Genomic DNA, 22,067 nt, shown 5'->3' with positions numbered 1-22,067 from the left:
TCAATGAAAAAAAGAAGAAAAAGCACCCAGACTTTCAGTCAATACTCCCCTGAGGCCAAGGAAGATGAGAACTAAAGGGGGAAGGAAAGCAACCCTTTGTAAGATCAGCTGACAATGGGATGGGGTGAGAGTCTGGGAGAGAGCCAAGAAATCTTGTCTCAGATTCTGATTTGGTCCTTTCATCATGATTATCCAAGTGAGAAAGTCTCCTTTATTTCTGCAATTAAGTGGTTCCCTTCTCTCCTGATAGATGACAGTGTGATTATATTGGAAGTAAAAGAATAAAGAAGAGTGCAGCCTGTGTCTTCATTTAGTCAGCCAGTAATATTTGAATATGGCAAAGCCCCTGTCCTCAAGGAACTAACAGTCTAGGGTGGGGGATGGAGGGCAGATGTAAAAATAGATCATTTCAGATGCAGATGGTGCATGTGATAATAAGGTTCTGTAGAGAAGGGGTCACAAGAGGAGTGTGATCAGATCTAGGCCAGGGAGGAGAGTTAGGATAGCGTCACAGGAGAAATAACCCTAGAGCTGATTAGGGATGTCATCCCTTGGGGAAAGGGCCTTCCACGCAGCAAGAAGAGCACATGTGAAGGCAGAGCAGTGTGAACTAGGACGAGTCAGGGAACTGTGGAAATTCAGGGCAGCTGAAACATGAGGTATGAGAGGGATAAGTAAGTGTAAGATCTGAAGCCGGAGAGAACAGTCATGGCTCAGCTGTGGAGGATTTTGTCTGCCCTCTAGCAGGCCAACCTCATCAGACAGAAGGTTAAGAGCTGCTGGAGGGATATAAAGAGAGAAGTGAGCTTGCTGTAAATGCTCACTAGCTTCCGGGTAGAGAATGGATTGGGAGGGGTGAGACTGGGTGAGACTGGAGAAAGCCCACCTGGGAAGCTATTATATCAGTCAGGTGAGAGAGGACATTAGTTTAGAGATGATCAGGGTCAGTGGGGTTGAAGAAAAGTGGATGGATTTAGTAAAGTTTTAGAAAGGAGAATCTTCTGTGATGAGGAAGGAAAGCAAAAGGGTGATTTCTAGCCTTTTATAGGAGGAACAGTTTGAAGAAGAAGGGGTGAGGAGGATTATGAAATGAGTTAGGTTGGGTGGAACTTACCCTCTGGGACCCCCATTCCAAATCTCCTTTAGATGACCAGCTTTCAGGGGTCCCCTTTCTCCCCATTTTATGCCTAACTGGTGACAGCACATCTTAGAGGATCCTTTATAGGATTAAGAATGAATATCCCACTTCTCTTTTCTGGATCTCCGTTTCCATCTGGAAAGTGAAGGGACTAAACTCCGTGGGACAGATCCTTCCCTCTTCTCCAGAGGAAGAGTGGACTTCTCCCTTTTCCACATCTTGCAGCAATGTCTGTCTTGATCTCACACTGTTTAGCTTTGGCTGCCTAGAATTTGTATGCCCTGGTTTCCCAAGCAGACCTTAAGCTGCTGGAGAGCAGGGCTGCCTACCCTCCTTGCATCTTCCACCTGCTGCTTCTAGGTGCTCCCCCGGAAGAGAGATGCCAGTTTCCCTGATTGTGGGTCAGGTCCTATCTCATTGTCTCTTTCATCCTTTTAGTCCAGAACTCCCAGATGCTGGGTCCAGAGTCTATTTTCACTGTGCCCCCTGGTTTGGACTTCTTGTCCCAGTGCCCATCTGGGCAGGACTAGGGGAAGGAGGAGAGGAAAGCTAATGGGAGAGGAGACATGGCCAGGGTCCTGGCCTTGGGGAGTGGGATCCAGGTCCTGTGTCTTGTAGGTATGTATGCATATGTTTATGTATCTATGAGTGTGTGTGTACATGTGTGTGTAGCATAGAATGTGTTTTTTTTCTGTACTAAGGTATATGTGTCTGCATCTAAATGACCATGCACAGATTAGTGTGCATGCTAGCATCTGTGTATCCATGAATGTCAGTGCTTGTGTATGTGTGAGGGCCTCTGTATTGGCAAATGTGTGTATGTCCACACGTGTCACTGCGTATGTATGTGTTCCCATGTGCCTGTATGCAAGCGGGCACATGTGTGGATGGTGGCATGTGTATGAAAATGAGTGCCTCCTGTCTATAGGGGGGCTTTGTGTATAAACAGAGGCAGAATACCGTGTCTATTAAAGCATATCCTCCAAATTCGGGCTACCAAGGCCCAAGCCCTGAATTCATCATTTAAAAGCTATAGGTCCTCAGTCGTTAAGCGTCTGCCTTCAGCTCAGGTCATGATCCCAGGGTCCTGGGATCGAGCCCCGCATCGGGCTCCCTGCTCCACGGGAAGCCTGCTTCTCCCTCTCCCACTCCCCCTGCTTGTGTTCCCTCTCTCACTGTGTCTCTCTCTGTCAAATAAATAAATAAGATATTAAAAAAAAATAAAAGCTATAGGACCTTAGGTGAGTAATTGCCTTCTTTAAGCCTTGGTTACTCATCTCTAAACTGGGAATAATAGTAGTTCCTACCTTCAGTATCTAAGGGGAGGGTGGAATGTTGCATTGCCCATAATGCACTTAGAATAATGCTTGGTGCATAGGACAGGCTAAAAATGTTACCTGTTAACTAAGTTATTCATGGCAATAAATACATAAGTGACTAGGCCTGAGGGCCCTGGTGAGGATCTCTGTGTGTGGAAATGTCTTTGGGCACATGAGGTTGGTATGTGTTTATGCCTCCTGTGTCTGAGGGTCAGGGGGTATGCGTACTTGAATGGGACCTGTGCATGAGTGCCTTTGTGTGTGTTTGTGTTGCACCAGATTGTGAACCTCTAAAGGCAGGGACTGTGTTTCATTCATTATTGTACCTGGGCCCTTAGGTCTGGGATGTAACAATTGCTCAGCAGATTAAGTGTTGCCCAAATGAATAAAGTGGACTGGACATTCAGAGATTGTTATTCATTTAGTATGCCCATCTGCAGAAAACAAAAAGCTGTAACTAGCTAGGTAGATTATAAATATATAGGTAGATAGGTGGAGAGAGCAAGGGGGATGGGTAAGGTGGGAGAGTTTGTGATGGATGGATGATGGATAGATAGATAGATAGATACATACATACATACATACATAGTTAGACAGCCAGGGTTGGCTCTGGTTAAGTAGAATCCCATGTGCTTTACACTGGAAGAGATATCAGATGTGATATGTCCCAGGGAGTTCCAGAACTTTGCCCTTGGTAACCCTATGGGTTATCATGGAGTTTCTTTGAGAGCTGGAGGATGAGGGAATCACAGATGGGAGAGCTAAGCCCCCTACCTGACATCAACAAGAGTCTATTTGTATTTAATGTCTACATATTGGGTATTCATGTAGAATTGTATTTAAAGAAAGGGTTCCACTATAAATATTAGATAATCTTGTTCTAGTCCAGCCCCTTTATTCTGTAAGAGGGAGAAGATGAACCCCAGAGAAGGGAAGAGGTTAGGGCCCCTGATCTGTATTTCAGGTGCATTGCCAGTGTACCCCTCCCTTGAAATGTAATAACTTTGAATCCCCTGACATACTGGGAAACAAGAAGCAATTCCTCCCAAGAAATTCTCTTTTTAAAAAGTCACTATTAGGGGCGCCTGGGTGGCTCAGTCATTGGGCGTCTGCCTTTGGCTCAGGTCGTGATCCCGGGGTCCTGGGATCGAGCCCCATGTCGGGCTCCCTGCTCCACGGGAAGCCTGCTTCTCCCTCTCCCACTCCGCCTGCTTGTGTTCCCTCTCTCGCTGTGTCTCTCTCTGTCAAATAAATAAATAAAATCTTAAAAAAAAAAAAAGTCACTATTAGAGTAGACCTTTGGGGCGTCTATCCAAGAAACACTGCCATGTGTTCGAGACCTGCCTCCTCAGGTTGGCCCCATTGGCTATGTTTGCATTAGATGAGGCCACTCACCTGCCCTCAGATGTTTGGACCAAGGGAAGCATTCTGACCAAACAGGGAAATCACATTCTCCCTTGTACAATTTGAATGTAGGATACCAAGTGCTAGTTGGTTTCTGTGGCCCCTGAATTAGGAAGTGAGATGAAGCTTCAATGTCCATATTTAATTAAGGCATGATGAATGAACAGGAAGAGCTAGTTTCAGCGCAGGGGGGAATAAAGAAGACACACAAAGATAAGCAGATGTAAAGGCTGTGTGGTTTCAGGAAGACCGACAGATGGAAAGACAGACAAACCTTGGTTTCTGGTAGTTTTCCTTTACAGCCAGGTTGTATCTTCTGTTCTTGGACTATTTGCTCGTATATTCTGATAATTCTCCTTTTGCCTGATTTAATTAGAGTGCGTTTCTGTTTCTTGCAACCACACTATCTCTGAACATGAGAGCACTTTGGAAAGTCTCCTCCTGGCAGATAAACAGGCTCCACTCCCCTGTGGCCTGGTCCTGATCTGATCATTTTTTCCTGAGGCCAACTTGGAGGGGCCTTGTGTATAGCTATGGGAAGGGGAAGCGTTCTCTATTTGTGGCATCTTTGTGGAGTGTTTTATGAGGGCCCATCAGAGGTTTCCAGAAAGGGACTTTACTCATCCCCCAGGCGCTGCTCCTATATCCCCATGGCAGGATCGACACAGCATTTTCCGCTGGGACTTCTTGTTTACTTCAGAGCAAGTGCACCACTATTCACAGCTAGAGGTATATTCTGGAGTGACAGCATCCCTGCATCCAAATCAAACAGTTCATCCAGCATTTGGGTCCTAGGGTAGGTTTTTGCCTACTCCTAGGCACATCAAAGCATGTCTACGGTATGGTGGGGGACAGAGGAGCAATGGGAACCAGTCTTCCCTGGAGTAGAGTCTCCAAAAGTGGACCCTTTACAACTTATTCCCATGGCCACTATTGAAACCATGATGGAAATACATCAGAGGACACAGGTTAAAGCAAGGATCAGTCTGTTCAATTCATCAGCAGTAAGAACAGGGGGTTCTTGGGAAGGAACCATGGGAGGTGCCTTTTTTACAAGCTCTTCCTCTTTCTCCCCTGCACCGCCCAATGACACAGCCCCTCTTCCCTGGAGTTACGGACTAACACGTAATATATTTCTGGTGAAGGCTGGAGCCACAGAGGCACGGAGCAATTCTGGCTCCAAGATCCTGCTAATAAATGAGGAAGTCAGGCCAGGCCAGGCCAACAGGGCCCCCACCATGAGAAAAAGAGGAATATAAAGGCACAGAGAGTGTTGAACAAGGGAAATATCTTCCCTTTCCCCAAACCTAGCCTGGCCCAGAGTCTATAAACACCAAGATTTTCTATGTGATTTGGAGAGAGAACCGGCATAACCGATGGGTGACTGGAAGCCATCACCAGAGGGAAGAACATGAGCTTCAAGACCAGTTGCTAATCTGAGCTCTCAGAACAGCCCAGCCAGGAGCACAGGCAGGAGAAGCATGGGCCAGGCCACCAGGAACCCTGAAATATAAGAGAGATGTCTGTCAAGTGTTGGGCTTTGGAAGTTAACAGCCAAAGCAAGCTAGCCTTTCTATCCTCTACCTTACAAGGACAAGAAAGGCAAAGTATCCTTAATATCTGTTCTAGGTTACAGCCCCTGGGAAGTGGCAAAGGGGTCATGTGGTAGAGGCAAAGGTGTCTAATCATCAAACACTTTTTCATATTCCTTTGGGCACATTGGAAGGCAATTTTTCCCCAGCCTCCTTTGCAGGTAGGTGAGATCACATGATTGAATCAGACCAGTGGAATATGGGTAAAAATTATACATGCCATTTCTAGACCTGGTCCTTAAAACCTCCTACATAATTTTCCATACTCTCTCATCCACCATCTAGGGACCAGATGCCAAGGATCCAGCAGAGGACTTGCCGGGGACAGTGGAGTTGCCAGAAGTTACCAGAAGGTAAGAGCCTGACTTCCTAATGACTGCAAAGCACTGAACTGCACCCCCCAGTGATTTAGTGGGAAATAAACTATTGTGTAAAGGCACAGAAAGTTGAGGATTGTTTGTCATAGCAGCTAACAATACTTATGCTAATACTAAAGAGGCAGAAAGACACAGAGGTTAAAAAACCTCTGAGGCCTGACTTCTTAGCTCAGAATCCCAGCTCTAGGTGTGCCTGGGTGGCTCAGTCGGTTAAGCGTCTGCCTTTGGCTCAGGTCATGATCTCAGGGTCCTGGGATCGAGCCCTGCATCGGGCTCCCTATTCAGCAGAGAGTCTGCTTCTCCCTCTCCCTCTCCCCCTCACTTGTGCACGCTCTCTCTCTGTCAAATAAATAAATAAAATCTTAAAAAAAAAAAAAAAAAAGAAAGAATCACAGCTCTACAACTAGTTGTGCAGGCCCAGGCAAGTTACTGAGCCTCACCATCTCACCATGACTGAGTTTATCTGTACGCAAAATTGAAATATCATAAGCAGCTATTACCTCGTGACTTTTTTAAGGCTTAAGTGAGTAAATTCATATCAAGCATTTAGAACATTGCCTGGCACATAATAAACACCATATAAGTGTCAGTTTTGAATATTAGACTCTAAGATCTGGGAGGGTTGGGATCATACCTCCTCTGAAAATGACCATATGCTCAGTGTTAATGAAGGGTGTGGATCCTGAGTGATAGATGCCTTGTATTTGGGGGCCTTGGGGAGGCATGTGTACCCCCTCCCACTGTACTACGAGATTATAACTTTTCTCCATCCCATAAATTTCAAAGTAACTTGGTGATGTCCTAGAAGGGAGTGAAGAATATCATAATTTTTTTGAAATATTAGTGTATGACAACCAGTTTGTATTTATGAAACACAGGCTGATGTTCAGTTAATTTTAAAACGTCAAACATGTTTGTGGGAGATAGCAAACAATGAACACCATAAGTGCCCTCTTGTGGTGGTCTCATACCACATAAGATTGCTCCCCTTTTCTTCCAGAAGGCTCCAGAATCCACTGCCCACTCTAGAAATTAGTCAGTTTCGCAAACTCTACTGGGAAACCAGGCTGCTGCAGGCACTGCACTAACCTGAAATATTGGGAGAAGTGAACGAGACGTGAGGTCTGCTCTCAAGCTCCTTTTGGTCTGAGCTCTAACCCCTCTCTCTGATGAGCGCTACTTTTCTGAGTGTTGTCTGAATATTAGCACTAAGTGTGGAGAGGCCATCTTGACCTTATTTGGAAACTTTTAGGCTGTTATCTAACTGGAGAATTAAGGATGGAAAGAACTTTTTTCATGTGTGGGTTCACCAATATAGGTCATTTGTGTATTGGGAAGAGGGGGCAGTAAAATCTTAGTAGCATTGCTTTCCCTTTGGTCCAAAATACATTTCTTGGATTGGTCTCCCTGTTAAACTCCAGGTCACCCACCAAAACCCCATTCAGATATTGCCACCTGCTGAAATTCTTGCCTGACCTTATCCAGTACGGTTAATTACTCTTCTATGTGCTCCTGCCACACTATCTACTTGCTTATGATTTATTTGCTTATATGAGTGTCTCATTTTTGCAATTGTTGTTCATTCTGCCTATAGGGCTTGTTCCTTTATTATTTGCAAACCTGGTTCCTTTTTCTCATTGCATTCAAATATCACCTCCTCTGAACATTTTTCTGGCCATTTACCCATTCTGATATTTATTTTTCCTTCTTGCCTTATAAATAGAACCATCAAACATTGGTTCAGGACATGGCCACCCAGAATAAAGATTACATTTCCCAGGTTCCTTTGCAGCCAGGTGTGACTAAGCCTTGGCCAATGAGATGTAAGTGGAAGTATAAGGTGTCAGCTTCCAGGAATGTTCCTTAATGGTCTGTGACTTTTTCCATATTCCTTCCATCCTGCTGACTAGATACGAAGATTGGAGCTCTGGCTGCCATCTTGGACCGTGAGGATGAAGAATGTGGAGGGGGACAGCTTAAAAGAACTTGATTCTTGATGACCTTGTGGTGCCACTCCAGGAGCCCTGGATTGCTTGCCTCTGGACTTCATTTACATGTGAGTAAAATAAACGACTGTCTTTTTTAAGACGCTATTACCCATGTTGGTAACTTTCTATCATATCACCCTCTTTTCTTTCTAAATTATCCTGTTAACTTTTTATTGCCTGTTTCCCACACTGTAACATAAGCTCCATGAGGGCAGGCACCTGGTCTATCCTGTTCACTATTATATCTGCAGCATCTAAAACAATGCCTGGCACATGGTAGGCACCCAATAAGTATTTATTGTTAAATGACTGGCCCCTGCGCTAGACTATGAGCATCTCAAGAACCACACTTGGGACTGATTCATTTCAGTGTCCATAGTCACTAGCACAGGCTAAATCAATGTGCACTGAATTGAAAAGAGGAAGAAGAGAGGGTTGGGAGGGAGGGCAGTGGGATAGGCAGGAGATAACGATGTACCTGCAGAGCTGGGGGTTCCGTTCGCGACGCCAAGAGATGGAGTGCCTGGGGACAAGAGCAGAGGTGAAGGTTTCCTCAGTCATGTGCCTGTGACTGGCACTGTGGCCGTAGCTGCTCCAAGTCCTCCTGGACCTGGCCACCCACACTGTTGAGGTGTCTTTTATTTAGCAGTTCCATTTCTAAGCCCATTTCATGCATTTGAAACTTAGTTCTTCCAGCAGATTTGTGAGGAAAATATTTGTGTCCCCATTCAACAGAGGAGAAGACTGAGGCTCAGTTGACCAAGGCTAAGTTGACCTTGTTGTAGGTAGTAAAGCTGGGATTTGAACCTCCATCTCTCTGATTCCAAAATGAAAGTTCCTAACCCTTCAACTACCCTGTGATACCACATGAAGCTTCAAGTTGAGGGCTCAGTAAAGAGGCAGGACAACTCAGGGCAAAGCCTTTTTTACAAGACAGCCTCAGTTTACTCACCTGGAGAATGGAAGTGGAAATAGTGCTTACCTCCTTAGGCTGTTGTGAGCCTTCCATGTGATGATGCATATAAATGTTTTGTATGGTGCCAGCCACATGTGTTATTACTATTACTGTCATTGCTGTTGTTACTAGCATTACTGCGTCCTAATTTCTTTAGGACAAAAAAAAATTGCTTACATTCTTCTGGGTTTTTTGACTCCTCCATTCCAGCAGGAGTAAAAACCACCACAGTAGTGCTAACCCATGGGTAGGATGGGTAAGCATTTGTGGGGCAGTTAGAAAGCTTCCCCTACATCATGCCCCAGAATATTATAACTGGATTTTGAAAAACAGTCATTCACCAGAAAACAAAGTTGGGTTAGAACCTAGACTTCACCCAAAAGGGGCTGAGGTAAGGGGACCTGGCAGGAGGAATAAGGGAAAGGACATATGCTGTGGAATCAGTCTGAGCTGAGTTCAATTCTAACTCCAGCTCCTCATGAGCTGAGTGATTGGGGTGAGCCACTTAATCTCTCCAAACTTCAGTTTCTTGCCTGTAAAGCTTAGCCTGGTCTCTAGCACATAGGAGGCTCAGCACAAATGGCAAATGCTATTATTATTATCCAGAGTACCTCATGGAAAGATAGATTCACTGGTGGGGGCTGCAGTGAGGAGGCAGAAAAGGCTCTAGGTTGTTAGGGTGGTGACCCCAGGCATCTGTGGTTAACTCTCAGAACTTGACCAGCTGGCCTTCTCACCAGAAGTTAGCCACTCACCTCTCCGAGTGATGGGTCCCAAATCTAGAACCTGGGCTGGGTTGATAGCCACTACTTCACTGCGGAGTTGACTTCTTGAGCAAGACTGTGGGGATGGAGAAATCTCATTATATCAAAATTTAAAGTCACAGTTCCTATCCAGGCTGTCCCTGCAATGGGACAAGAATCTGGCCCAAGAATGGGACCCCACCCACCATGTGGCCCTGACTCTGAGGCTGTGGTTTTCTCAATCTAGAAAATTCTTACTGTCAAGTTAAACAAACATGGGTTTGAATCTCATCTCCACTCTCTTCTAGCTGTCTAATTTGGGACTAATGACTTCACCTCTCTATTACTATTAAGTAGTACCTTCTTGGTTGTAAAGGTTAAAATGAATGTGTCTGTAACACCCAGGCGCATAGTCAGCACTCAACAAATGCCAACTACTAGCCCGCAGTACCAAACAGGGGTTAAGAGCATGGACACTGGAGTTACCTCCCAGCTCTGATGTTTTCTAGCTGTGTTGCCCTTGGGCAAAAGACCTCTCTGAAGCTCAGTGTCCTCATCTGTACCATGAGGTCAATAAAAGAATCTACTTAAGGGTTGTTGTGAGAATTTAATTAGATAAAGCATATGAAAAGTTTTAGTGCAATTCCTGACATGGAATAAGCACTTAAAAAGTCAACTATTATGAAATCATTCAAAATATGTCTTGTGCCAAGGAAACTTAGTGGGCAGGCTCCTTTGTCTAATCTGCTTCCTGGGGACACAATAATTATATACACATGGGCTTTTTGGAGATTGAATGTCCATCCATTTATCCTTTTTTCTTTCTTCTCCTCCTTCTCTCTTCCCCTCCCTCCCTCCTTTCCATCTATCCATAATTCCAGTAAATATATATGGTGAGACTACCAGGTACCAGGCCCCATATGAAACTCTGAATAGTTCACTCTGAGTTACTCACCGGCTGGCACTGTTCATTAAGGGAATCGCAGAGATGAATCTCACAATGCAGGAAAACTAGGTCATAATTTCCAGCAAACATGAACATCTGAACTGAGAACCGGCTTTCTGAGGACACCCCATTCTCCTCCACATGGATGGTGGAATCATATTGATTTGGGCAGCTGGGAGGGTGACAGGGGCAAGGGTCTAACTTTTAGAACAGCTTAAGGGACCTGAGGCCCTTGGCTGTATCTTTAATCTGTATCCAGTATGAAAACATCATCACAGAGAATTAAAGAGTTCCCTGATTCCCTCCATCCTGACATAGACTTTTATTCCTTCAGGTTTCCTCCAAGAGGTTTATTTTTTTGAGACAGAGAGAGAGCATGAGGGGTGGGGAGGAGCAGAGGGAGAGGGAGAAGCAGACTCCCCACTGAGCGCAGAGCCCAACATGGGGCTCGATCCCAGGACCCTGAGATCATGACCTGAGCCAAAGGCAGATGCTTAACCAACTGAGCCACCCAGGCGCCCCCTCTAAGACATTTATTCATCAGCCCATGTGGTTTCAGTTTTGTGGGGTACAGTCTCTGAGGTGAAATAGACTGCTTCACATTCCAGCCAGAACCACTTTCTAGCTAAATATCATTAGCAGATGACTTAACCTGTCTGAGCCTCACTTTTCTTGTCTAGAGCGGAGACAGTAATCCATACCTCTTGGGGTTGATGTGAGCATTTAGTGACACAGTGCATGGCACATAACTAAGCTCAGTGATAAATATTAGCTAATATTGTTACTTACCATGGTTTGAATCATGATCTATGGATATGCCTTTTCCCTTTGTTTTTGCCAGTTAGCAATTTCAATGATATTTTGTCCCATAACACTTGTCATGCCATTTTCATCTTGATTAGTCAGTGTTAATATCTGTATAGTAGCCCATCATTACTTAATGGATCTCTATTTTTGAACTGTGAACCTATTTCCAAAGTTATAAAGGATACTGAAATGAAAAATAATTGGCATTTCTCTATCTTGCTGACCTATTTTGTATTAATGCTTTAGGCTAAAATGTCAGGAGTGATATTCCTGGGTCAAAAGTATGGTCATGATATGTAATGCCAAATTATTTTCCAAAAGAGGTAAGCCAGTTTACACAACTGCCAGGCAGGGCCATGGTGATCTCTCTCCCTCCAAAATCCTTTTCAGGCCAAAAGATAACCCAGAGTTGCCCGTTACCCATTTCTGATGATGAAATATTTCACAGGGTCAGCCTTGTCTTCAGTAGGCGTGGCATAGCAGTTCCTCAACAACAGGTTAAACCGGGAGGTGTCCCCTCTCTCCAGGATGGCTCCCACATAGAGCATGGACTCAACAGCCAGCACAGCTACGGCCCCTTCGTAAGGAGATGTATAGTTCTGGTCTTGGAACAGGGCCATCCTGACAGTGAACTCTCCATCCCCGTCCACACTGATGTTCAGAGAACTGAGAAGAGGAAAGCCATAAAAGTGGAAACATTAGGTTTCCACCAGTGAGAACAAAATAAATCCAGCCCTGCACTTGTGTGAGGCTATTAAGGTGAAGGCACATCTTTGGTTCCTAAAGGAACTATTCAATCACCCATTTAAAACAAGCATTTAGTATCTGCTAGGCACTAAACTTGACAAGCAGACGAGTGTGTCTCTGGGATCTCCACCCATTCTCCCTGCCTCACAGATCACTCATATCTCCTTCACTCACAGAATAACTGCAAGTGCACACCTCTGTTTTCCCCCCTGTACAATGGGATCAGTCCTGTGGGTTCACCGCTTTTAGCAGCAGTTCTCCTCCCTCCACCAGGGAATCATCCAGTGAAACATCCATTTTAGAAGAGGAATGGCTTTAATTTTTATTTATTATGAAACTTGGGGCCCCAACACAATACAGTCTGAAAACCACTGAACTAGAAAATTACTAGTCCTAATTGTGCTACTCTGTGAGCCCAGGAGGCAATGAGGGGATGGAAAGGGCACCATGGAGTTCTGACACCCTCAGAAAATCCCCCAGCAAGTCTATTGTATCTAAACGCTGAGGAATCCATTCCACAGGGAGACAGTAGTGACCAAAATAGATGAAAGCCTCTTCCAAATGGATCCCCACCCAAATTGCTACTTGGTTCTACTTCTAGTGAATTGAGGGTGCTGTTTATCCAATCAAAGCTGATCCTGGCTTAAATCCCACATCTGCGGGGAAGGCTTCCTGTTCCCACCATCCCCACCCCACAAAGATTAGATCAGGGACCCTTGTTCCCTGATCCCACAGCACCCTGTGCTTCTCCCACATTGCATTCATCTCACTTGTAAATAATGATTGGTATAATTAGTTGCTTAATTCCTGTCTTCCTCAAGATAAATGAAACTGTGGTGTGTTTTTGTTCCTTAGCATATTTAATTAACATTATTTCATGTTGCTGCATTGCTTCTTAATAATAATCTTTAATAGCCACAAAATATTCTATGTCTGCCTTGTGCATGCTGAACATTAATCTATGATCAACAAATATTTGCAGAATGAATGATGGAAAGAGTGAGAGCTCCTGTAGGAGGTAGGCAGCAATCTGAGGACATCTTAAGCTTTGCCTGAAGTGAATGTGATCAGTGTCAGGGTTATAGATCAAAGGGCAAGGGTCAGTGCCATACCTTACAATGGGCTGCAGGGCAGTTTGGAGGCTGACTTTCATGTCCAGTGGGTAGGCACACTGGAAATTGATGTTGAGGATGGTGTCTCTGATGATGAACTCATTGGCCACGGAGAGGGTGTTTTTGTAGATGGCATGGGTTCTATTTCTCTTTGGCATAAAAACAAGACCACATATATGTTTATGTGTGTGCAGGTGTATCTAGAACTCAGGCCTGCCTGACTGCAAGGTTGATACTCTCCATCATGCTGCCACCCTGCCTTCTGATCTCCAGGAAGCATGTGGGCCTCTTCCCTTAGTGGCTCTAATGCCTTATGGGAAGGGGAGTGAGAATCCCAGGTCAAAAACTAGAACAATAATTTTTGGCCCTTGGGGACAGTCAGCAACCACCATGCTTGCTCCCATGTCGACCCCTCCCACATCACCCCTAATTAAAATAATCATAATCATAGCTTACATTTATTCAGCTCAAGCAGCAAACCTGTTCTAAGCTCTTTATGTGAACCAACATGTGTAATCTCACATACTACTAGAGGCCCAGAAAGGCTAAGTGACTTGTCTAAGGTCTCATAGCTACTGAGATAGCTCCCACAGCCCAACTCCCACCCTCTGGCAGCAGTGGTGTAAACACCATTCACCTCCAGAATGTTTCCGCAGGCCCTAGCCTCAGTAGGGCTAGTCACGGATATCCAATTTCTCTCCTCTTTTTGTGTGATGCTGTTGCAGTTCCAGTCTCGCAGGTAGGCAATGACCTTGTCCCCAAAACCCAGGCCTCCCAGCTGACACTTGTCCAGTGACACCTTGATCTCCTCAGCCCCACAGTTCAGCTGAGGCTGCAAACTGTGGACATCTGGAAAGTTGAGAAGGGGATAGGTGGAGTGGACAGGGCTCTGGAAGCAGTGGGCAGAGCCCACATTCCCTGCCCTTTGGAAAAGCCATCATACCCAGTGGGGAGTTGGGTAGACTAATAGGGGCCTGAGACCTAGGTGGGATTCACACCTAGGCTTGTAGTGGGTGAGGTTGGCAAAAAAGCCCCTGGTCCAAGATTTCTAAGCATTCTATGTGCAGGTATAGGGAGGGCTTTCATGTCTTGGGGATTGGGGATCAGGGTCTCTGGGGATCGGGGTCTCTAGAGAAGCAGGGCTATCCTGCATTCCAGATTAGAATCAGGGGTAGACACATACTACTCCTACTCCCTGGCTTTGTGAAGCCAGCATATCTGACCAGGTTCAGAGCCATTGCTCATTTCTTTCATTCATTCGTTCATTCACTGATTCATTCCATTCATTCATTCAGCATTTATGCATGAAATGCATCTTGAGCATTTACTGTCTGCACTGTTCTAGATACTGGGGATACAGTGTTTGTCAAAACTGACAAAATCCCCACCCTTATTTATGGAGCTAACATTCTGATGGGGGGTAGATAGTAAATGAAGAGAAATACCATTTTGATTGTATTCATGAATGCATTGATTCAAATACATTTACTAACCAACCACCTTGTCCATGTGTGAGGCACATTCAACACAAAAATAAAGAAAACATGGACCCAGCCCATGAAGGTTGCTTGGTCTTGTGTCAGAATCAGCATGTCAACAGCTTATTAAGGTGCAGTATGATGAAAATACTAACCGAAGTAAGTTCTAGGTGCAGAGGGAAACACAAGAAGGTATATCTGAATCTGTCAGTTACGTCAGGGAAGGATTCACTGAGGCCTGGAACTTGGTCAGGAGTAGGAGTTTTGAAGGTGCATAGGGCAAGTGAGGGCACCCCTGGCTAAGGGAACAGCAGAGGCAAAAGTGTGGTGATGGGAGAGAGGATGGTGTGTGTACAGAGATGCGGATCTCAGAGGTACAGGAACTTAGAATGGGTGGGGGTGGAGTGTGAGAGATGGAGAAGTAAGCAAAAGCCAGATCACAATTGGGTTGTGCCTGGAAGCAATGGGGACTTGCTGAGTAGCCACTAATGAAGACTCGAGGCAGGCCACCCGCCCACCCAATCGGAGAGGACCTGCCAAGGATGCCCTTGGAGTCTCCAGGTACAGGAAGAGCATCCTTGAAATCCAACATCTGATTCTGTGATGGCCCAAATCCTGGGAGACAACCCCGAGCCTCTGGGGGCTTGTCCACCCAATGAGTGCAAAGAGCCTTCATGGAGAGCAGGGTTGTTTCCTTCCAGTCCTGCCCCTCATCCCCACCCCACTCCTGCTAGGCACACCCAAGCACCACTTGGTCCACACTGCAGCCCAGTTTTCCAAACACATGCTTGTTCTTGCCCCACTGTCTAGAACACTTTCTTTTCCACAGGGACTGGGAGTGTGCTCAGAGGAAGGCATGCTTGTGCGAAGGGCAAGAGTCAAAGGCCCTAATTAGAATTCTAGGAGGGAAGGAAATAATCTCATTGGGAAATTCATCCAACCCCCATCCAGGGCTTAGGGCTTGTTTATGGCATCTGTATCCATGAGTCATGTGCCTCTTCTTGTTTACCTCCTGGGACAAGAACCTTATCACCTTAAAAGCCTGCCCATTTGGACTGCTTGCCCTGTATGGTGCTTATTTTTACTATTATCTTAGTCCCATTTTACAGATGAGGACATTAACGCTCAGAAAGTCTAGGTGCCTTGTCCCAGGCCCCAGAGAGCTACTACGTCGCAAATCCAGGACTGGCATAGGAGTCTGCCCGTGTCCTCACATGCAGACTCTGCAGATATTTGAATGCAGCTCCCACACTTGCAGAGTTCTTGTCCTTAGTACCTTTGTCCCTCATGGGCCAAGCTCACCTATGCCAGAGCTGCTTCCTGAGGCTGTGATCCAAAGACTGACCTGGCAGTTTGTTCCATCCCTGCTCTCCCATCCTTGCAGATGGCTTTGAGAACCTTTTCCCTGACCTCCGTTCCATCCCCACTGACTCTGGTCCACACCTTGTCCTGACCCTCTGCAACTCCCTCCTTGCTGCCTTGCCTGCTCAGACCAGCATCGTTCCCACTGTCCAGCCCTGCTGAGCCACTCACCAGAGATGTTGAGGTCCTGTCTGCAGTAACAGCCCCAGGTGCCATTGAGAAAGCTGCACTCCTCCTCCGGGCGGCAGGCGTTCTCACACTTGTTCTTTGCAGTGTAGGGGTCTCCGGGGTGAGGCACAGAGGAAGAGGATTAGAATGCAGAACAAAGCGATCTGAGGCCACCAAGGTCAACTCTGTCATTCTACCAGGGCCCAGAAGTCCTGCCCAAGGGTGTGCGATACATAGTGGAAGGGTCAAGCCTCAAACTCAGATTTTCTGACTCCCAATCCAGTGAAGTGAGAACCTAGAGGCTGCCATCCTAAGGCTTACTACGTGGCAGACGCTGCTTGAGGACTTTCCACAAATTAGCTCATTCAGTTCTCATGGTAAGTGTATGAAACTGGGTAGCATAATGGTTAGGTATATAGATCATGGAACTAGAGTATCTGGGTTCAAATCCCAGCTCTGTCATGTTCCTGCTCTGTGACATTGGGACAGCTGCTTAACCTCTCTGTGCCCCAGACCTCTCATCAGGTGTAGTTATATAGTACTTGTATCTCATGAGGCTGGTGAGAGCATTAAATGAGTTCATAGTCTAAAGCACTTGGATTGGAGCAGGGACACTATGCATTGGCTGTGACTTTTGCCATCATCCATTTTTTCAGATCAGAAAACTAAAGCTCAGAGAGGTAAATTAAACTGCCCAAATGGGATCTAAATCTGAATGAGCTTGTGTTCTTCATATCATGCTACGCATATGGAGATATATATTTATATCAGGAGATTTTGCCCTCAACTCTGAATTTCTGGCTTTCCTTGAAATGTTGGAAGGCCCGGCAACCTTGGGTGACATCCCCACTGGGCAGTAACACGCAGGAGCTGAGTCCAGGCTGTTCCGCTTCGTCTCCCGATCTGCCTCACTCACTGCTGATGCCTGGGCTCTTCACCAGGGGGCCCCGCCCCCCAGCCATCCCCGGCTCTCGGCCACTTACCTGTGCAGTACCTCAGATTACACTTGGGGGTGCCCTGCAGCTGGTACACATGGTACTTGCCCGGGCAGGCCTTCACCTGCACCTCACTCTTCCAGAGACAGCAGTTGCCGCTCCAGTGGGCACAAGCGGTGCGGGTGACAATGCCCTCCTCCAGGGTGGGGTGAGTCCCATTCAGCCATATAGGGGCAGCTGTCTGGCATCGGTGCATTGGGACACAGGTCTCTGGCAACCTCACTCCTCCGTCTCCCACAAAGCGGTACCAGCCATTCTTGTCCCTGTCACACAGCTGGCCCTGTCCTGTGTACTCCATACTCCGTGAGGGTTCATCCAGGCGGGTGTAACTCTCGCAGGGGTCATAGGAACGAATGTGGGTGGAGTTTCTGTCATCTGGAAAGCAACAGTGCGCTTGGGTTTACTGAGCATCCTCAGAGCCCACAGGATTTTAACCCTCCCCCTCCACACATACACACACATTCTCGTTTTGTTTTGTTTTAGAGTGGGAGGGGGCAGGCAGAGAGAGAGAGAGAGAGAATCTCAATCAGGCTCCATACTCAGTGCGGAGCCCAACGTGGGGTTCAATCTCACGACTTTGGATCATGACCTGAGCGGAAATCAAGAGTTGGATGCTTAAGCCACTGAGCCACCCAGATGTCCCCCACACACTCTGTTTTGAATTTTAAAGGTGCATAAGGACCCTAATGAAGAAATGAGGCACACAACCCATTCATCACATGTCGGCCTTCATCACCTTAGGGTCAGAATAATAATGAGGACTTTGTGTGTGATATATTATAGGCATTAAGAACACCAAGGGCAGGGCGCCTGGGTGGCTCAGTTGTTAAGCATCTACCTTCGGCTCAGGTCATGAATTTATGGTCATTTAACCATAAATTTGCTGTATAGTCTTCAGACTCTTTCTATGCAGCAAATTTATGGTCATTTAACCATAAATTTGCTGTAGAGTCTTCAGACTCTTTCTATGCATATGTTTAAAATATAGGGATTTTTAAAAATGGGTTTAATGCTGTACAACTTTTTTTTCCCACTTACATATTTTACTTAATACATCATAGACATTTCCCCCTTACTAATAGATATAGATCTAACACAAGATTTCTCAACCTGGGCCCTACTGATGTTTGGGGCTGGATAATTCTGTGTTGTGGGTGGCTGTCCCGTGCATTGCAGGATGTTTAACAGCTTTCCTGGGCCCTTCTCACTAGATTCCTGTAGTTCCTTCCTCCTGGAAATTATCTCCAAGTATTGCCCAAATCACCCCCAGTGGAGAACCACTGCTCTAGCAGGACCATTTCTGATTTTGCTCATCTCATGGGGCTTTTTTTAGATTTATTTATTTATTTTTGAGAGAGACAGAGGAGAAGAGAGGGACAGAGGGAAAGGGGAAGGAAGAGAATCCCAAGCAGACTCCCTGCTGAGCACAGAGCCCCATGCGGTGCTCGATCCCACCACCCTGAGAGCATGACCTGAGCCGAAATCAGGAGTTGGCCTCTTAACCAACTGAGCCACCCAGGAGCCCTTGATATCATGTTTTTTGTTTTTGTTTTTAAGATTTTATTTATTTATTTGAGTGAGAGTGAGAGCGCAGGAGTTGGGGGGAGGGGTAGAGGGAGAGGGAGAAGCAGATTCACCACTGAGCAGGGAGCCTGATGTGGGGCTCTATCTCAGGATCCTGGGATCATGACCAGAGCCAAAGACAGACACTTAACTAACTGAGCCACCCAGGCACCCCGATCTCATGGTTTTTAACAGATTCAGGAACTATGATCTATGAGGAGGCTGAGAAGTGAAGGGGTGTATTGGTCAGTCTGGGTTTAAATCCAGCTCCACACCTGCTGGATTTAGGTCATCAAGGATGACCTTGACAGGTGATTTGACTCCCCTGAGACTCGTCTGCAAAACAACACCTGCAAGTTAGTGGTTCCCAAACTCCCTCCATTCCTAAGCCTCAAGTCACAATGTTTGCCACATCTGTGTCCGCCTGTCCAATTATCTGCTTAATATGTTTCTTTCAATGACTCTCTATAAATTTGTTTCATCTTAAGGCATAATATCTGTGATACCATAGGTATGATATACTAGTTACACATTTCTTTTTTTTTAATTAACATATAATATATTTTTGTTTCAGGGGTACAGGTCTGTGATTCATCAGTCTTACACAATTCACAGTGCTCACCATAGCACATACCCTCCCCAGTGTCCATCACCCAGCCACCCCATCCCTCCCACCCCCCTCCACTCCAGCAACCCTCAGTTTGTTTACTGAGATTAAGAGTCTCTTATGGTTTGTCTCCCTCTCCGGTTTCATCCTGTTTCATTTTTCCCTCCCTTCCCCTATGATCCTCTGCCTTGTTTCTCAAATTCCACATATCAGTGAGATCATATGGTAATTGTCTTTCTCTGATTGACTTATTTAGCTTAGCATAATACCCTGCAGTTCCATCCACATCATTGCAAATGGCAAGATTTCATTTTTTTGATGGCTGCATAATATTCCAGTGTGTGTGTGTGTGTGTGTGTGTGTGTGTGTGTGTGTGTGTGTGTGTCTGTATGTATATATATATATATATATGTATATATACCACATCTTCTTTATCCATTCATCTGTTGATGGACATCTAGACTCTTTCCATAGTTTGGCTATTGTGGACATTGCTGCTAAAAACATTGGGCTGCATGTTTGATGGTGCATGATCCCTTTGGATCACTACATTTGTATGTTTGGGGCAAAGACCCAGTAGTGCAATTGCTGGGTCATAGGGTAGCTCTATTTTCAACTTTTTGAGGAACCTCCATACTGTTTTCCAGAGTGGCTGCACCAGCTTGTATTCCCACCAACAGTGTAGGAGGGTTCCCCTTTTAGTTACACATTTCTGATACACATGAAAAAATATACATAGCCATTAAAAAATTCTTTAAGAGTTTGCCATGCACCACTGTACTCCTCTCAGGATGTATCCCCCGTTTTAGAGAAATAAAGCCCTAAAGCATTGCTAGAGGATTAAATGAGATAATAAGTGTAAAATGCCAAACACAGCCCCTGAGGCCTAGTAGGAGTTCAGGCTGGTTCTCTTCTCCAGTTCTGATTTATTGAACAATGTGAACGCCTGAATTATGGACCGAGTACACACACAGGATCACATTCTTGTAATACACATTAGAGGGACTTTTTTGAAAAAGAGATTTTCAAGCCTTGCTTACATATGTACTTATTTTAAGGAAAGGAGTCACTGTACTTGTTGTTCTTGGATTATTTCCCACACACACAGTGTTTTCCCAAGGGAGGCCATGAGCTGAGTCCCTCCTTCCCCTCCCCACAGCCCCCTCCACAGGTGACACAGGCAGAAATTTCAGCCTGGTGTTAAGCCTGAGGACCCTTCCTACAAGCATCTAAGATGCCCAGTCCACAGATCTTTGAAATGATCATGGAGAGATCAGTACCTCTAGTCCTTTCTTTGTACATATGAGCAAACCTTCAGATGAAGGAGAAGGTGCTTGCCAAAGCGAAGGCACAGAGTGACTAGGTGATTCTTGTCCCCATGAATCTGGGCTCTCTGAGCTGTACATATTCTGGGCATGGGAAGTTACGTTAACCAACTCCATGGTCCTTGCATGGGGGATTTCCGATTTGGCTCTTTGAGAGTTTATTGCTGTATTCTAGTTTCCCTCATTTTGCACCCCTTGACTTCTAGCTGCTAAATCTTCGCTTTAGACATGTCCCGTCCCTGTTCCCCTCACTGACCCTGAACTGCCTTCTCTGCGCTCCCCCTCTCCCCAGGTATTACGGGGCATCTGATATTCCAGGTGAGCAGAGCACACACCTTGCTGTTCTGTAGATGACAGGGTCAGAGTGCAGGAGGCCAAGGCCAGCCACAAGACATAAGAGCCCATCCTTTCCATAAGCTGAGACGTGCAGGTCATTCAGCAGCGTGCAGACTCTCCATGCAGCTAGGGGAAGGGAGAGACTCAGATACAATGAGGGTGACAGAGGTCATTCCTCTGGGGATAAGCTTAAGAAGGGAATTCACATCAGTTCAGCACCATGACTTGTACTCAGCCCCTCGGATACGTTAGCTCATTTAAGGCTCTGAACCCCCCACCAGGGAAAGTACTATTCTTGCTCCCACTTACAGATAAAGAGGGAGATGGGACTCAGAGCATATCAATCCCAGAAATATTGACTGAGCTCCTTCTACATGCAGGCACTATGCTCGAAGTTAAATAGCTTGCTTAAGGCCACAGGCCCATGTTTGCAGAAATGGACCCATGACTTCTTTCGTGAAGGGCTGTATTGTTTTAAAGCAGGTGTGACTTGCAGAGAGGAGGTGGGGTAATGAGGGTAGGAGGCTTGCCAAGGGGATGAGATTGACAGCAAGAAAACCAAAGGTAAGCTTAGAGCTGGCTGGCACTGCAGGACATCCTAGAATCCCTCAGGTTGGTTCCAACTCAAGTAGGGGTATAGGTTCTGGGAGACTGGACAGAGGGAAAGTTACAGTGCTATGAATATCTACAGACAAAAGTAACAGCTGCTTTCTTAGTTCTGGTGTATTGGGCACTGTCCTAAGAGACTCCTGAAGTGTCCTAGATGCATACAGATTTCCTGTGAGGGTGGGACCATGTCAGACTGTGCCCCCATTGCTTGTTCCTAGCATGGTGTCTGGCACACAGGGGGTGCTCAATAAAGGTCTGAGCAATAATGAATAAGTAAATGGGGATGGGGAGGGCAGAAACAAAGAGCTGTGAAGAGCCTGCCAACACTCACATTAGTAACAATCCCCCTTCTGGGAAACTTCCCTCCAACGGGCAAATCTTTGATGACTTCTTAAAGCCTCTGGAAGACTCAAGCTAGACATCTGTTTCTGGAGGGGATACCATGAATATGTTAGGAGAGAGCACCCAGGGCTGGTAATTCTTAGGGATGAGATCC

General features: G+C 45.9%; 1 protein-coding gene across 3 annotated transcripts; it reads right to left on the bottom strand.

Moving 5' to 3' along the window:
* Positions 1–4,875: 4,875 nt before the first annotated feature.
* On the bottom strand, positions 4,876–21,082 carry GP2 (glycoprotein 2). Of its 3 annotated transcripts, none has more exons than XM_036080828.2 (10): positions 20,962–21,082; positions 17,120–17,506; positions 16,140–16,250; positions 13,766–13,977; positions 13,129–13,277; positions 11,690–11,935; positions 10,472–10,634; positions 9,529–9,613; positions 8,297–8,341; positions 4,876–5,364 (listed from the first exon to the last, which is right to left on the bottom strand). In XM_036080828.2, exons 1-10 carry the CDS (start codon positions 21,059–21,061, stop codon positions 5,306–5,308), a joined length of 1,557 nt encoding a protein of 518 aa, XP_035936721.1. In that variant the 5' UTR covers positions 21,062–21,082; the 3' UTR covers positions 4,876–5,305. The 3 variants fall into 3 exon arrangements, with proteins under 3 accessions (XP_035936721.1, XP_035936723.2, XP_035936722.2); XM_036080830.2 differs by lacking the exon at positions 17,120–17,506 and adding an exon at positions 16,432–16,438 and having other exon boundaries at positions 20,960–21,040; XM_036080829.2 differs by lacking the exon at positions 17,120–17,506 and having other exon boundaries at positions 20,962–21,040.
* Between the last annotated feature and the right edge of the window lie 985 nt (positions 21,083–22,067).

The sequence above is a fragment of the Halichoerus grypus genome, chromosome 6 (assembly GCF_964656455.1).
Source record: "Halichoerus grypus chromosome 6, mHalGry1.hap1.1, whole genome shotgun sequence".
NCBI lineage: Eukaryota > Metazoa > Chordata > Mammalia > Carnivora > Phocidae > Halichoerus > Halichoerus grypus.
The sequence above is the reverse complement of the archived record's forward strand: the minus strand, read 5'-3'. Positions and strand labels throughout refer to the sequence as shown.

Coding starts and splice junctions, on each gene's coding strand:
- GP2 (XM_036080828.2), bottom strand. CDS start 21,061: ATGACCTGCACGTCTCAGCTTATGGAAAGGATGGGCTCTTATGTCTTG. Junction 16,251..17,119: donor TAATCTGAGGTACTGCACAG/GTAAGTGGCCGA, acceptor CTCACCCCGGAG/ACCCCTACACTGCAAAGAAC. Junction 13,978..16,139: donor ACAGGACCTCAACATCTCTG/GTGAGTGGCTCA, acceptor TCAACTTTCCAG/ATGTCCACAGTTTGCAGCCT.